Source organism: Camelina sativa, chromosome 20, assembly GCF_030686135.1.
Source record: "Camelina sativa cultivar CO46 ecotype springtype chromosome 20, ASM3068613v1".
Lineage (NCBI taxonomy): Eukaryota > Viridiplantae > Streptophyta > Magnoliopsida > Brassicales > Brassicaceae > Camelina > Camelina sativa.
Genome location: NC_141899.1, coordinates 27,091,295 through 27,106,253, shown reverse-complemented (window position 1 = coordinate 27,106,253; position 14,959 = coordinate 27,091,295). Strand labels below are relative to the sequence as shown.

The following is a 14,959-nucleotide window of genomic DNA, read 5'->3' as shown; positions in this document are numbered from 1 at the left end:
TTTATGTAACAGAGTTCTAAAAGAAAGATTGTTGAATTGTTTCTTTTGCCAATATTTTGAATTTTTGTTGTGTAGTTCTTAAAAGTAGATAATATCATATATATATCCGATTTTACTTACATTACATCTGAGTTAATATGTTAATTAGTAACGTTTTGTTATAAATGAAGGTTAAAGAGAGTATTCAATTAAATTATAGTTTTGTTTGAACTTATTCGTAGAGATGCATTTATTATAAATGTTAATTATCTCATATCTTTTAAGTGAAAGTTTTATTAGAATTAAATTGCAAATTGTTACAAAAAATATAGCACGGTATATAAGAATGCAACTATTATAAGATAAGAAAAAATGGTTGTTCCGAAAATTTTATGATATTTTTTTGGAAAAAACTAGATTGACCCAAATTAAGAAATTAATTACTAAACTAACTTATAAAATAACATCCATGAACCGAATTTTGAGAATTTGGTGAGGGTGTTGATTGACACTGGTGGTGGTGTCGATCGACACCTTAAGTGGTCGGGGATTTTAGGATTCTCGGTTCAAGTTAATTCGGTTTGAGAGTCGTATTTAAGGTGTGAAATCGACGTGTTAGGTTTAGAAAAGTTGTTTGATACCTCCTTTGTGTGGAAAAAGAGAGAAAACGATTCCCAAAAGATCTTGAGAGTTCCTGAAGGTTTTTACTGAAGCTTTTTGTCCCTGTACTGATGAGTTTGGTTTTGTGGTTGGAGATCTCAGTCTGACATGTTCAGACCCTGCAACATGGCCTTCTTGAGGTACACTTTGTCTCCAACCTGAAACTCAAGATCTAGTCTCCTCTTATCAGCATAACTCCTCTGACGATTCTGAGCCTTCTTCATGTTCAGCTTTAGAACCCGAATCCTCCCCGAGATCTCGTGAACAAAACTCGCACCATATATGCTCCTCTCTCCCACCTGAGTCCAGCATAACGGTGTACGTGATGGCCTCCTATACAACGCATCCACAACCACTTAAGCGTCCCGCAACAGCACCACCTCTAACCTTTTGCACTACTATGTACAGAAGGCTAAGAAAGAAATCTAAACCATACACAAAAACACAACTTACCGTGGAATCACATTGAAGACTCGAAGAGGATGTTCTAAGACTCCATATCACACACAGTTTACTAACTCACATAATCAATCAAAGCATGTAAATCCACAACATCAACAACACAAGGCCTAGTGAACCCATATCTAGAACCGTAATGGCTCTGATACCAAACTGAAACGATCCGATCTATACTCATTAACATTATAACCCCAATCAATTGAACAACATAAATAAAACATCATTAAACCAATATCATCAGCCCAAAATATCCAATAACCATTACCAATAATAAATCCATAACAGTTAAACCAATAATCATTCCAACATAAACTAAGGAACCAGCAATCCTAGACAACATTCTAAAGACTCAACTCTTGCAACCTAACAGAAGCCAAACAACAACCAATCAAGCCACTAGAACATCCTCCTCTTCATTGTGTTAATTCCACGATCACATTTTGCCTTTACCTGCATCACAAACACAAATGAGATGCGTGAGTATTATCATAAATAAGCTGTCAGGTGATCCTCCCATCTACTGGACTATACACACAAGTGAAAGACAAACACAATCAATACACGGAACAAGCAAACCATGCAAATTATGAACACATTCATAACTCCACGACCTTGCGTCCACTAACGCACACCATGAGTCGACCGATGCACTCCTTGCATCGACCGATGCAACATCCATCATCTCCATTGAATTCTAACAGCATCGACCGATGCAGTCGTGCGACGCATCACCGAACGCGATCTCCTCCGTCTCCTCTTGGCTCCAAAATGCCAAAAATGACTCCAAAGTTCACAAAAACTCACAACAACACTCACACACGAGCACATAAGCATTCAACAACCAAAAATCACAGAAAACAAGCATCAAATCACTTAAATCAGCCATAGTCACGCACTCACCTTTGTGAATGCCGAAAATTGATTCTAAACTCGCGAAAATAACATCCTAGCAAGCTCCTAACACTTCCCCAGCCCAGATCGTCACTCGACAGGAACATATCTCACAAGCAATGGCCAAAACTCTCAAGAACTCTTACAGAACCTTTCTCTCTTTTCTAAGCTTTCTAGAAAATGACCAAAAGAGGCCAAACTCGTCGAGCTTCCCCTTACATACCCGACCTTAGGGTTTTCTCAAACCAAAACGCAACAAAACGAGCGTTTAACTTAAGTCGTCCCGCACAACCCGAACCGGGAATCCGGTTCACGGGCGTTACATGACTTTAGAAGACTCCTAAAAGAGCCGTTGGTGCAATTAGAATCAAGAAGACAAATATGTCTCATCCTCTCTTTCTCTTTTCTTGTCCATATGCATATTGTATAGCATATTCACTTTCCTTTCTATTCCCTGTTAGTCGATTCTAGGTTGTAAATGAAGAATTATTGAATGAGAAGTTCTTTCTTTCTCTTCTAATCTATTCTGCAAACTCTCTCTTTTTCCTTTGATTCAATTTTCATTATTTCTTCATCAGTCTCACTAAAGCACTCTATGTTCCCTATTCAAAACTAACTCTCCATCTGACCGAGAAAACAAGCTACGGGTCATCCTAGAGAAGCTTGGAATTGAGAATGTCTGAGTAAACTTCAATCCAATCAATGAACCAACCATGTCACAGAAGGACTCAACCAGGTTAGAATCATCAAAACCAACTGGTCATGTTCCTGAATTAAAAGAAATTCCTAGGGAAGATCATATTCAACATGACCAAGAGGGAGACTAGTTAAGGAGAAGATGGTTTAAACTCACTTGAAATGGGAAACGCCTCCGGAGAAGAAGGCCATGTCCCTACGGATCAAAAAGAGGATAATGATACTCAAGAGGGGGTTATTCAACTCAGAAGAAGTGAGAGACTAACGAACAAAACTATAATCTACTACAATAGTTTGGTCGTTGCTTACCCAACTCAAGCCGTATGCACTCTTGCACACTTTCCCTTAGAGCATAAGGTTTTCCTCGCAAAGTGGATTAACATTGGATTCAACAAATTCATGAAGAAGCCAAAGAACAAAAAGTATGGAGAGATGTTGTTGGGGAATAAACTAAAGCGAAGGTGATAAACAACACATGGGATGAGGCTGATCTACCCAAGGGAAAGAAAGCCGTGACATCTTGGTGGATCTTCACTATGAAGTACAAGAGTGATGGGTAGATAGAACACTATAAAGCTCGAATTTTAGCAAGAGGGTTCACTCAAACCTATGGAGAAGACTATCTTGATACTTTTGCACCAGTCTCCAAGCTCCATATGGTAAGTGTAACACCTCATACTAAACCTAAAAATATACGGGAAGAACGCGAACATGACCATATGACCAACGAGGGAAATAAACCAAATGAGGGGAAGATTGGTTAAAAACCATAGGAACAACGTTGACTAAAGCTCAGTAGAAGGGATCCAGAAGACTTGCCTCGAGAGATTATTACTCAGAAAAATAATTTGAAGATGAAAGACGCAGTAAGATAACCGAACGACCATACCGAGAAGAAAACGTTGAAGAAGAGAATTTCTAAGAAAGACTAGAGTCAATCAATATCTAAGAGGACTGACATCAAAAGCTCTGCAAAGAATATTTAAGGATCGATGCTAACGTTCAACATGAGCCGATAGCCGTCAAGTGAGAGTCGTTTTTTTATGGTAATTAGTCCAGTTGGGAAGGAAGAAAATGAAGAATTCAGTGGGCTAAGGCATAATCAGATAAGAAGCTTGAAAAGTTTTAGTTAAGAAGAATCAGTCAGTTTTCAGAGTTTCAGATAATTGACCCAAAAGCTAACCAGAAGAGTGCTAATTAGGAGCAGAATTAAAATTTTGTGCTAAGGACAAGCATGAAATAACTTAAAAAGACCTTGGAGATTTTAGGGAGGCTAAAGGAAGATAAATTAGGAAATTTTATCTTGAAAAATCAGATTATTCATGGTGGAATTATTTTTGGGCGCAATGGCACATAAAATTGGTCGAAACAGGATATTTCCGGCAAAAAACGGTTAACGGCTTGTGAGAATTAGGCTTAGAATCAATTAGGAGAATTTTCATTGGTCAAGAGGAGACCAAGTGGCTCATTCTCAGTCAAGAGAACAGGATAGAGACGTTGGTGAGCTGTAATGCCATGTGTTAGCTTAAGAAGTGGATAAACATGGAAAAAATGAAATGTCAAGTTATGATTGGTGGAGAATTGAACGTGAGACACTTGTTTAGATGACTAAGTAGCTCTAGGGGATTATAAATACCCACCCTTCGTTCATTAGGTTTAGAACACCAAATCTTAACCAAAATCTTAGTTAAAAAGTTCTAGTTCATTTTTGGAGATAGCGGAAATCTCAGAGCAGCTCAAGGAAGTTTCTGAAGAAGTTAGCAAGTTTGTAGGTAAGTAGATTAGTCTTAGTTTCAGTTTTCCTTCTAGTTTTTTATTTTTATATCTCAACCTAAGTGGATCTTGATAATGCAAAATTCAGAGCTTTCGAGTTTGAGTGGATCTAGCTAGTCAGAGTTGTGAGTACCAAACACATGTGAAATAGCATATGTTTAGGTTTTATTTATTTGTTTGATACTGCATATGCGGTTAAGTTTTGTAGTTGATTGAATTGTTTGGTTGTTGTGTTTATTATCGTAATTTCTTGTGGTAATTGTCGCATGTTAGGTTCATGTTCTATTTTTTTATATTTCATGTTCATTGTTGTGTGATTTGTTTGATGTGATTATTATTGTGTGATTTGTTTGTTCTGAGTAGTATAGATGTTAGTATAATTGGTTATGCTATCGATCTAGCTGTTATGCTACTCGTTTATTTGCAAGTTATTGACGAGATTGAGATGCCTTGTTTAATGTTTTTTCTTATTTGTTATTTGCTTGTTATAGAAAGCTTGTTAGTTTGTTGTGTGTTGTTTGTGTTAGTCATGCTCGTGCATGGCTAATGTTTGATTGATTGATTGTTAGTTAATGTTGCAAGTATTCTTAGTCATTAGATATACTTGTATTTTTGGTTGAGTCATTTGTCTAGTTAAGACTTGGGAAAGGCGATAACGTGATTGTCCCTATGGCTCGAAGTGGTTCGCTACCAACGAGCATTACTTGACGAAGTAGTAAATTTTACCGTAAGGGAATTGGTCCCTTGTACACGGTTTTAGGAAAGAGATGTGATCATTCTAGCCTATGTGGCTAAGAGTCGGGGAAGCATTTCCGGATGGGAAATCTGTATTGTAGAAGATCAAAGACCTTAAGGTGAAGTCTATTAGTATCGTACAAGGTAATGTGAGTCGTTGTGGAGGTACTCTTTATTTGAGTGTGTTTTAGCTTCTTTAAGCATTGTTTGATTGCGTGATTCTCTGATTTATTTAATGAATGTGTTGATTGCATTAGTTTCTTATTTGTTGTTATAGTTTAAGTTAGGGTGTTGTTTAGAGTTTATTTAGGCGGGCTCACTAAGTAATCTTAGATTACTCATGATGCTACCTTTTGTTTTGCAGGTATGTCCTTTAAGGTAATCCCCTAGCTGCCGTGGTGATCATAGACTGGCCAGATTAGATGTTTTACAGCTGTTTGCTAAAAACTCGAAAATTTTATTATGTATAGTTTTCTTTATAGGCCCGGAAAACTATACTTTGTTTGGTAACGATTTAAAGTATGATACTATACTAAGTAAGAATCAGTTTTATCTGAACCTGAAAGTGTTCAAATGATATATTAGTCCTGTCCAGACTGACACAACTCACGACCGTGGTACGGGTTGAAAAGCTTTAGGCCATGATCGAGAGGTAAAGATACTCGAGATTGGTTGATGGGCAAACATATGCGTTCTGGGAACCTCTATCGACTGATTACGGGTGTCATATGTGACGCTCCTGTTTCGTTTTAGTTATAGAACGGTTCGGGGGTGTTACAGTAAGGGTGGTACTTTCCTGAGCTACTAACTTGTCTTGGGATTTGTGGCAGATGGATGTCAAGAATGTCTTTCTCCAAGTAGAATTAGAAGATGAAGTTTATATGAGCCTTCCACCAGGTCTTCAAGACACCATTTGACTTGGAAAAGTTTTAAAACTCAAGAAAGCTATTTGTGGGTTCCACCAGGTGTCGTCCGTGCTTTCTGAGGCGCTGCCTTTGACTCAGCATGAGAGAAGGGGGCGGAAATGCAGTCTCCGAGAGAGTGGTACTACAAGTGTAGCTCAACGCTGATGGAGAAAGGTTTTAGAAGGTCAGAAGCTGATCACACCCTCCTCACTTATCCAAGCCAAAGAGATATTATAGTCATCTTTATATACGTTGATGATATTATCATCTCCGGGGATGACAAGGTAGAAATTCAAGATACCAATCTTACCTAGTCAATTTTGATATTAAAGATCTTGGAAAACTCTTTTGATCATAAAGAAAGGTAGAAGTTTGTCGTTCTAAGGAAGGGCTCTTTTGATCATAAAGAAAGTATGCACTTAATCTTTTAAATGAAGTAGGTAAGCTTGGATCAAAGCTGGTGGTAACACCACTTGAAGAAGATCAGACGGCTAGTCGAAAGGGGGAGCTTGATGATGCTCCATTTGAAGATGTAACTTAGTATCGCTGGTTGGTAGTAAAGTTTATTTATCTCACTATTACACGACCTAACATTTGTTTTGCTGTGAATAAGGTGAGCCAACACATGCAAAAGCCAAAGAGGCATATTGGGACATGGTGAGCCGAATACTCAAATATCTTAAAGGAGCTTCAGGACAAGATATTTGGATGGTATGCAATGGGAATACATAGCTTGTGGGCTACTATGATGCTGACTATACTTGATATCTTGAAGACTGACGTTCAACCACCAGATATTGCACTTTCAATGGAGGCAACCTTGTTACGTGGAAGAGCAAGAGGAAAAAGTTGGTTTCTCTCTAGCGCCGAGTCCGAGTATAGAGCAATGAGGAAGCTCACAACCAAGCTGATGTGGCTAAAAGCCCTTCTAAAAGATCTTGGCATTAACACACCAAAGCTGATCACAATGCATTGTGACAACCAAGACGCCATCCACATAGCATTATGATAGGACCAAACACATTGAAGTGGACTGCCAAAAACTAAGAGACCAAGTCCAACTTGGAGTCATTCTATCATGCTACACCGAGAGCTCCGAGCAATTGGTCGACGTCTTCACCAAAGCATCCAGTCCCAAAGCTTGTGAGTACATTCACTCCAAAACTTGGTCTCACAGATCTTACTAAACCATGAGTTAATTCCTCTGGCTATGGACTCCATACTCTTTTTTCTTTGGTATAGTTTTTTCCCATAAGGTTTTCTATACTAAGGTTTTCTATACTCACTACAAGAAAACATGCTATTTACAACTACGTTTGGCGACTAAATACGTAGTCGCTTAATTTCCCGATTACTTGTCGACTCAGTAGCAACCAAGTTACAACTGCGTAAATTTAGTCGTAACTCAGACGTTATTTACCGACCAAATACAGTAGTCGGTACTGTAGTCATTTATTAACGATCATTATACGACTAAATGGGAAGAACTTAATTTTGTTGCCTCATAGTAGCTAATTTGGCGACTAGGTAGTGACTAATCCGATGAGTCTGTAAGTTGGCGATTATACAGCAACTAATGTGGTGGCCTTCTTGACATATAAACTATAAATACAAGCATCATGTTGTGGCATTCTCATATTATTCTCATTCTCAATTTTTTTTATGCTTGATTTACCATATCTATACTTATTGTTATATAATTTTAGGTGCACCATGTCTTATTAATTGTTTAGACTTGAGCTTTTGTTTCCTATTACTGTGCCAGATGTGAATTGGCTGCAAAGTGAAAAATTACCTATGAAGGTGAAACTCAAGAAAATGTATATGAATCAGTAGGTCTGAATTTTTAAAATTAGTAGTCTTCATTTATGCTAAGTCATTTCTAAATTTTAATTTAAAAATAGAAAATGTAAATTTTATTATATTAAGTATATATGTAAATAATGTTTTGTAAATTTTAAGTGATCAATATATTATGTAGTGTATAAGTAGTATGCTTTAAATAATATGTAAACTAAATTAAATTATATGTTTTTAAAAAATTTTAGTTTGGCTACTGATTCGCGACAAACAAGTGACTAACTTCAAAATATTGGGTTTAATTATAAATTACGTGGTGGACCAGATTTTGGACTCCTAAACAAGCCCAACTTTTTTAAATAAAATTATATGCCAACTAATGCGCGACTAATAAGCGACTAATTTTAAAACATTTTGGGTTAATTAAACCCGGGAATCCATTTACGCGGTCCAGCCCATAACAATCGACCTAACCCTAATTTTACAACCCTAATCTCTCATTTCTCACAATTCTTCTTCTTTGTCGATTCTCTCAAAACCCTAATCTCTCAATCTCTGATTCTCTCCATCCCCGATCTGTCTTTTCTACACCTAAGCCATCTCCGATTCTCTCCATCCCCGATACTTACGATACCTCCTGCCAAGAAGCTTGGACGAAAGAGGAATGTTGTCCCTAACGCTTCTCTCAGACCTGGTGGCTCTAACCTTTCGTCCTCTAACAAGGTGAGAAAAGTCAACCCTCTACCGCCTCAATACAACTTCACGCCACCGGATCAAAATCCTACGCCTCAGACGCCTCAAGAACAAGTCCGCTTTTCCCCCCAACTATCGACGTCATCCGCACAGCATGTCAGAAACTAAACACCACCACAGACCCTATTTCAGAACTCCGTGAATCGAAGCATTGATGACCATCCAACTCGGTCATTACCAGAATTTCATAACAATCCTCCGGTTCGATCGAATCCTTTGCATGATTTTGCGAGATCTCCAGCTCAGAACTCTCACGCTCAAAGTTATCCTTCTTCTCGAGGTAACAACTTCGACGAGTCAGATCCAGTGTTGTCGGAACTCCAGGAGGACACGTTGAGGGCTCTTAACGCCATACTGATGGTGCCGGACCGTCATACTTTTACCACCGGCCTCTCTCCGAAACCGAAGCCTAACACGACTTGGTATGTAAACACATTTAAATCTCCAGCTCATAACATGTTTTCATATGTTTTCTTCTAGATTAGAGTCGATAAATTTGTTGCTTTTAGATGACACACAACATCACTATTGTTTATTGTTTTGTGATTCCCAAGTCTCTCATCAGTTAGTAGTAACTAGAAGAGTATATGTGTTTTTTAATTTGATTTTAAATGACTTTGGTATGGTTTACACTTACGCTTGATTCTGACTTGATTCTTATGTTATGAGGTTTACTCGTGATGTCAAATCACAACTGGTGCGGAAGATTACAAAGGTTTTTACAAACAAATTTGATGGTTCATACTATAATTGGTCATGTGTGCCTCCGGAGAGATGAGAAAGATACTTCCTTGAGTTTGCGGTATAGTTGTGACAACCCGTCTCGTGGACCCCACTAGCCCCCCCCCCCCCCCCCGCTAGCTTGTCCCCATAGGCCTTAAGTTGGCCCTGCAGGCATCGATCCTAACCCCTCACTGTGGAAAGGAACTCACATCCAAATCCACTAGTAGGTTATTAGTGCGCCAAGCGTTAGTAAATTTGTGACAGCTTGTCCTTTGGGAAGGTTGTTAAAGGATGGGGACCAGGGTTCGAGGAACGCCTGACGCACCAATAACCTACTAATGGATTTGGATGTCCACGGTGAGGGGTTAGGATCGATGCCCTGCATGGCCAGCTTAGGGCCTATTGGGACAAGCTAGCGGGGGGCTAGTGGGGTCCACGGGATGGGTTGTCACAATATTTTTCTTTCATATATCATTCATAGATAGGTTTTAATTGTTGTTTATCACTAACTTAATTCTATTTTCTTTTTCCTAGAAAACACACACTTAGGATCCATTGATAACAGGGACAGTGCAATATTTTTTCTATGAGATATCTCAACGCCGGATGAAAAACATGGTAAGCCACGCTAGGACTAGTCGAGTGCAACCTAAATGTATCGCGAGTGAACTCTGGAAAACAATGGTTGCGCAGTGGGATACTGAAGAAGCACAGGAAAGGAGTTGAATCTATTCCAATGCTCGTATGTCAGACCATAATGGTCTCGGTCCACACTCGCCCTTATCTGGGCCAACATCGTATCAACAAGTCAAACAAGGCTTGGTGAGCAACTTTAACTTATGTCTTAACATTTTTTTTTTGTAATTTTAACTTATGTCTTAACCTTTTTTTGTTTTTGTAACATTCTAGGAAGAGAAACTTGGGAGACCGGTGAGTCTTGGTGAGGTTTTCAAAGAGACACATACAAGGCCAGATGGTACGTATGTCGATCGAAAAGCCGAGAAGATCTTCTCAACTTATGAGAAAAACTTACAAGCTAAGATATCTGAGATCGACTCAAGCTTAGGAGCTCACAGCAGAAGATTATACGACCATCTTTCTTCAGGTAAAGTACCATTATCACAATCTATATTTAAAGAGTCTTCAAAACTTTCATTTTCAGAACTAAAAGTTTTAGTTTTTCTTTTCTAAGTCCACTGAGAAGGATTCCCGAGGTAATCTTCTTGGACTTGGAAGCCTCAAGGATCATCTTCAGGATCTTCTCAATGGCAAGAGCTATCAACAAGGACAGTCGTCGTTTGTAGCATCGCAAGAGCAAATAAAAGAAGCTCATCGTATAATTGAAGAACAAGTTGCCTATAATGCAAAACGTGATGCTGACAATTGCTGCTCGTGAAGCAGAACATTCCAAACTTGTGGCTGAGCAACAGAAGAAGATAGAGCACTTGGAAAAGTACTTACGCAAAACTGATCCGGCCTTTGTGGAATTCCTTGTGTCTGAATCAAGTGATGCATCCACCGCCTCTCTAACACAAAGACATCTCCTTCTTAGGTTACTTGTTAGGCTACTTATCTCTATTCCTTAACTCTCATGAACTTGTCACTTTGGGATGATGTGTCAATCATCGTTTTTGATTGATCATTTTGGTTCTCTTTTGGTTATTATGAACTTGTCATTTTGGGATGATGTGTCAATCATAGTTTTTGATTGATCATTTTGGTTCTCTTTTTTGTAATTGCTAATGTGGTGAACATATTACTATCGTGGTGAACTTTTGGTTATTAAAAATGTGAATTTTAGGTTTCTGTTTGATTAGAAATTCGAATTATAAAACAAAACAAAACAATTATGGTTTTAATCACTATAGTCGTCAAACCAGTGATTAAATCTGGCTTAAAGTCATTGTAACATAGCCGTCAAATAATCGACCGATAGTAGCCACAGAGTTGCATAATTTAACGACGAAATCACAACTATTCTCAAACTAGTCGTAAACTACTTCTGTCAATATTTTATTAATCGTAATATTGTCATTAAATAGTCGTAAATATTAATGACTAAATTACGACTACGTTTACGACTATATGTCATAGTCGTAATATTGTCGCTATTTACCGACTATGTTACGACTGAATTTCCTTACCGACTATCGATTTACGACAACAGTTATTAGTCGTAACTTAGTCGTTATGTATGAAGTAGCGACTATTTAGTGACTATTAGTGCAGTCGTAAATCACTTGTTCTCTTGTAGTGACTAACGTCTTTATTTTGTTTAATGATTCTGTCGACGTCTTCACCAAAGCGGCCAGTCCTAAAGCTTGTGAGTACATTCACTCCAAAACTTGGTCTCACGGATCTTACTAAACCATGAGTTAATTCCTCTGGCTATGGACTCCATACTCTTTTTTCCTTGGTATAGTTTTGTCCCATAAGGTTTTCTATACTAAGGTTTTCTATACTAACCTCTTTATTTTGCTTAATGATTCTGTTTTTTTTTTCTAATTTGTTTTGTTTTGTTATGATTTTTGTTTGAAGTAAATAATTTGTTTATATATTTAGTATTTCTTGAAATCTTTTGATTGGTTTATGAAAGAAGAGGTGAATAAAAGGGTGAACCCAAGTATTGTCTTTTTTTATTTAACTAAAAATATGTCGTTTGATAACATATTTGTTTACGTTTTTAAGGAATTGCAAAACTGTTATATGTGAATACCATATGTTATGGTAGATTTGTTTACAATACGATAGTTTTTTTTTTTGCTTCAAAAAATCCAATGTTTGATAAAGATTTATTAAATGTAAATATAGTGACAATAGATTTTTTTAATGTCATGATAGTTGCATTGGTGAGGAGCGAACCTTGTCGTTGGGGGCCAAGTGTCTAAGACCGAGCCCCTCCTCCTACATTCGGAGTTAGAAGCGTTGTTGTCGGTCATGGAGCAGATACGTGCTGCAGGGATCGCTTGTCAACATTTCGAGACTAATTGTGCTAAGTTACTCACTATTGTGCAGTCCCTGAAGATTGGTCGTCCTTCTCCAACCTTAAATTTTGGTCACCAATTGAAGCATTTACATTTTCACAATCATTTTTTATCTTATATAAAAAGTACTCATTTTTTTTTGTAAAATTAGCAACTTAAAATTAAAATAAATAAATTATATTATAATTTCGAATTTTATGATATATATATATATATATATATAATTTCCTTGTAATGATCTTTTTAAAATATAAAGCTGTTTAAATTTTATAATTTTCTTATGATTGTCTTTTAATTATTTTTAAACTATTAATAGTTTTTTTCTTTTAAAGATTTTAAATAAAATTAGCTTTTTTTCTTTATTTACTTTCATAGAAAACTTTTTTATGGTAGGATTTGAATTTTTACATTTTTATTTTTCAAAATTTTAATAAATTTTTAATTGACATGTGTCAACATTTGAATGATACAATTGACATGTGTCACGATCTTGTTAATGAGTAACTTTGACATCAAGTTTTATATAACAAGATATCACCCTTTGTTAATGATCTCAAAAGTTGCAATGTTTCGGTCCAACAATTGTGTTTCTTCGTTGCACCCTCAACTTTCCATGTTGGCACCCGTTAGTTTCACACCCTTTTGTTTTACACCTCTTTGTTTGTATAAAGTTGCAATGTTTTGATCCAACAATTGTGTTTCGTCGTCGTACCCTATCTTTCAATGGTTGCACTTGTTAGTTTTCGCACATTTTTGTTCCACGCCTATTTGCTTTCACACTCTTTGTTTTATATAGATACTGATTTTTTATGGATTTTGAAAAGAATTTTTGTTCTTTGAGTATTTTTAATGATCTCAAAAGTTGCAAAGTTAATGTCCAACTATTGTGTTTCTTCGTTGCACCCCCACCTTTCTATGTTGACACCCATTAGTTTTCACACTCTTTTGTTTTACACCTCTTTGTTTATATAAAGTTTCAATGTTTTGATCCAACAGTTGTGTTTCGTCATCGTACCCCTATCTTTCAATGGTTGCACTTGTTAGTTTTCGCACCTTTTTGTTTCACACCTTTTTGTTTCACACCTCTTTGTTTTTATATGTATACAGATTTTTATGGACTTCGAAAATAGTGTTTGTTATTTGAGTATTATTAATTATCTCACTCTTTGTTAATGATCTCAAAAGTTGTAAAGTTTCGGTCCAACAATTGTGTTTCTTCGTTGCACCCCCATCTTTCCATGTTGGCACCCGTTAGTTTTCACACCCTTTTGTTTTACACCTCTTTGTTTATATAAAAACTGCAATGTTTTGATCCAACCATTGTATTTCTTCGTCGTACCCCTAGCTTTCAATGGTTGCACTTGTTAGTTTTTGCACCTTTTTGTTTCACACCTCTTTGCTTTCACACTCTTTGTTTTTATATAGATACTGATATTTTATGGATTTTGAAAAGAGTTTTTGTTCTTTGAGTATTATTAATGATCTCACCTTTTGTTAATGATCTCAAAAGTTGCAAAGTTTATGTCCAACTATTGTGTTTCTTCGTTGCACCCCCAGCTTTCTATGTTGGCACCCATTAGCTTTCACACCCTTTTGTTTTACACCTCTTTGTTTATATAAAGTTTCAATGTTTTGATCCAACAATTGTGTTTCTTCGTTATACCCCTAGCTTTCAATGGTTGCACTAGTTAGTTTTTGTCCTTTTGTGTTTCACACCTCTTTGTTTTCACACCTTGTTGTTTTTATATATATACAGATTTTTATGGATTTTGAAAAGAGTTTTTGTTATTTAAGTATTATTAATGTTCTCACCCTTTGTTAATGATCTCAAAAATTGCAAAGACTCGATCCAACAATTGTGTTTCTTCATCGCACCCCCAACTTTCAATGTAGGAACCCGTTAGTTTTCACACTTTTTTGTTTTACACATCTTTGTTTATATAAAGTTTCAGTGTTTTGATCCAACAATTGTGTTTCTTCGTCGTCCTCCTTGATTTCAATGTTTGCACTTGTTAGTTTTCGCACCTTTTTGTTTCACACGTCTTTATTTTCATATTTTGCATCTCTTCATCGTACCCCCATCTTTCAAAAAGCGCACATATTAATTTTGCACCTTTTTTTTATCACACCTCTATGTTTTACACCTTTATATTTTACACCTCTTTGTTTATTATATATAAAATTTTATGAAATACAAAAACAAGTTTCAAATTTATTGTTTTCTGAGTATTTTTTAAACTTAAAAGTTAATAAATAAAATCATAGATTTATATGTTTATATACTATAGCAAATTCACTTCTAGGGGTCAATTTAAATATAACGGATGGAATTATTTTTATTAGCTCATCTAACTGTTTAGATTTGTTAATGATCTTAAAAGTTGCAATAGTTTGATCCAACGATTGTGTTTCTTCATCGTACTCACAGCTTTCAATGTTCACATTTGTTAGTTTTCGCACATTTTTGTTTCACACCTCTTTGTTTATATATATATATATATATTTATGGATCTTGAAAAGAGTTTTTGTTCTTTGAGTACTCTTTAACACCTCCAAATTTAAAAATTCTGAGTATTATTTTCTTTCAATTTATTAATCAAC

General features: G+C 36.4%; 1 protein-coding gene and 1 long non-coding RNA gene across 2 annotated transcripts; both read left to right on the top strand.

The window, feature by feature from the left end:
• Positions 1–4,343: 4,343 nt before the first annotated feature.
• On the top strand, positions 4,344–7,452 carry LOC104771358 (uncharacterized). The gene is made up of 3 exons (XR_764815.2): positions 4,344–4,457; positions 5,558–5,571; positions 6,024–7,452. It is a non-coding gene; the product is annotated as an uncharacterized LOC104771358 (long non-coding RNA).
• A 2,666-nt stretch (positions 7,453–10,118) lies between these two features.
• Positions 10,119–10,770, top strand: LOC104772719 (uncharacterized). The gene is made up of 3 exons (XM_010497302.1): positions 10,119–10,196; positions 10,284–10,484; positions 10,567–10,770. Exons 1-3 carry the CDS (start codon positions 10,119–10,121, stop codon positions 10,768–10,770), a joined length of 483 nt encoding a protein of 160 aa, XP_010495604.1.
• Positions 10,771–14,959: the final 4,189 nt, after the last annotated feature.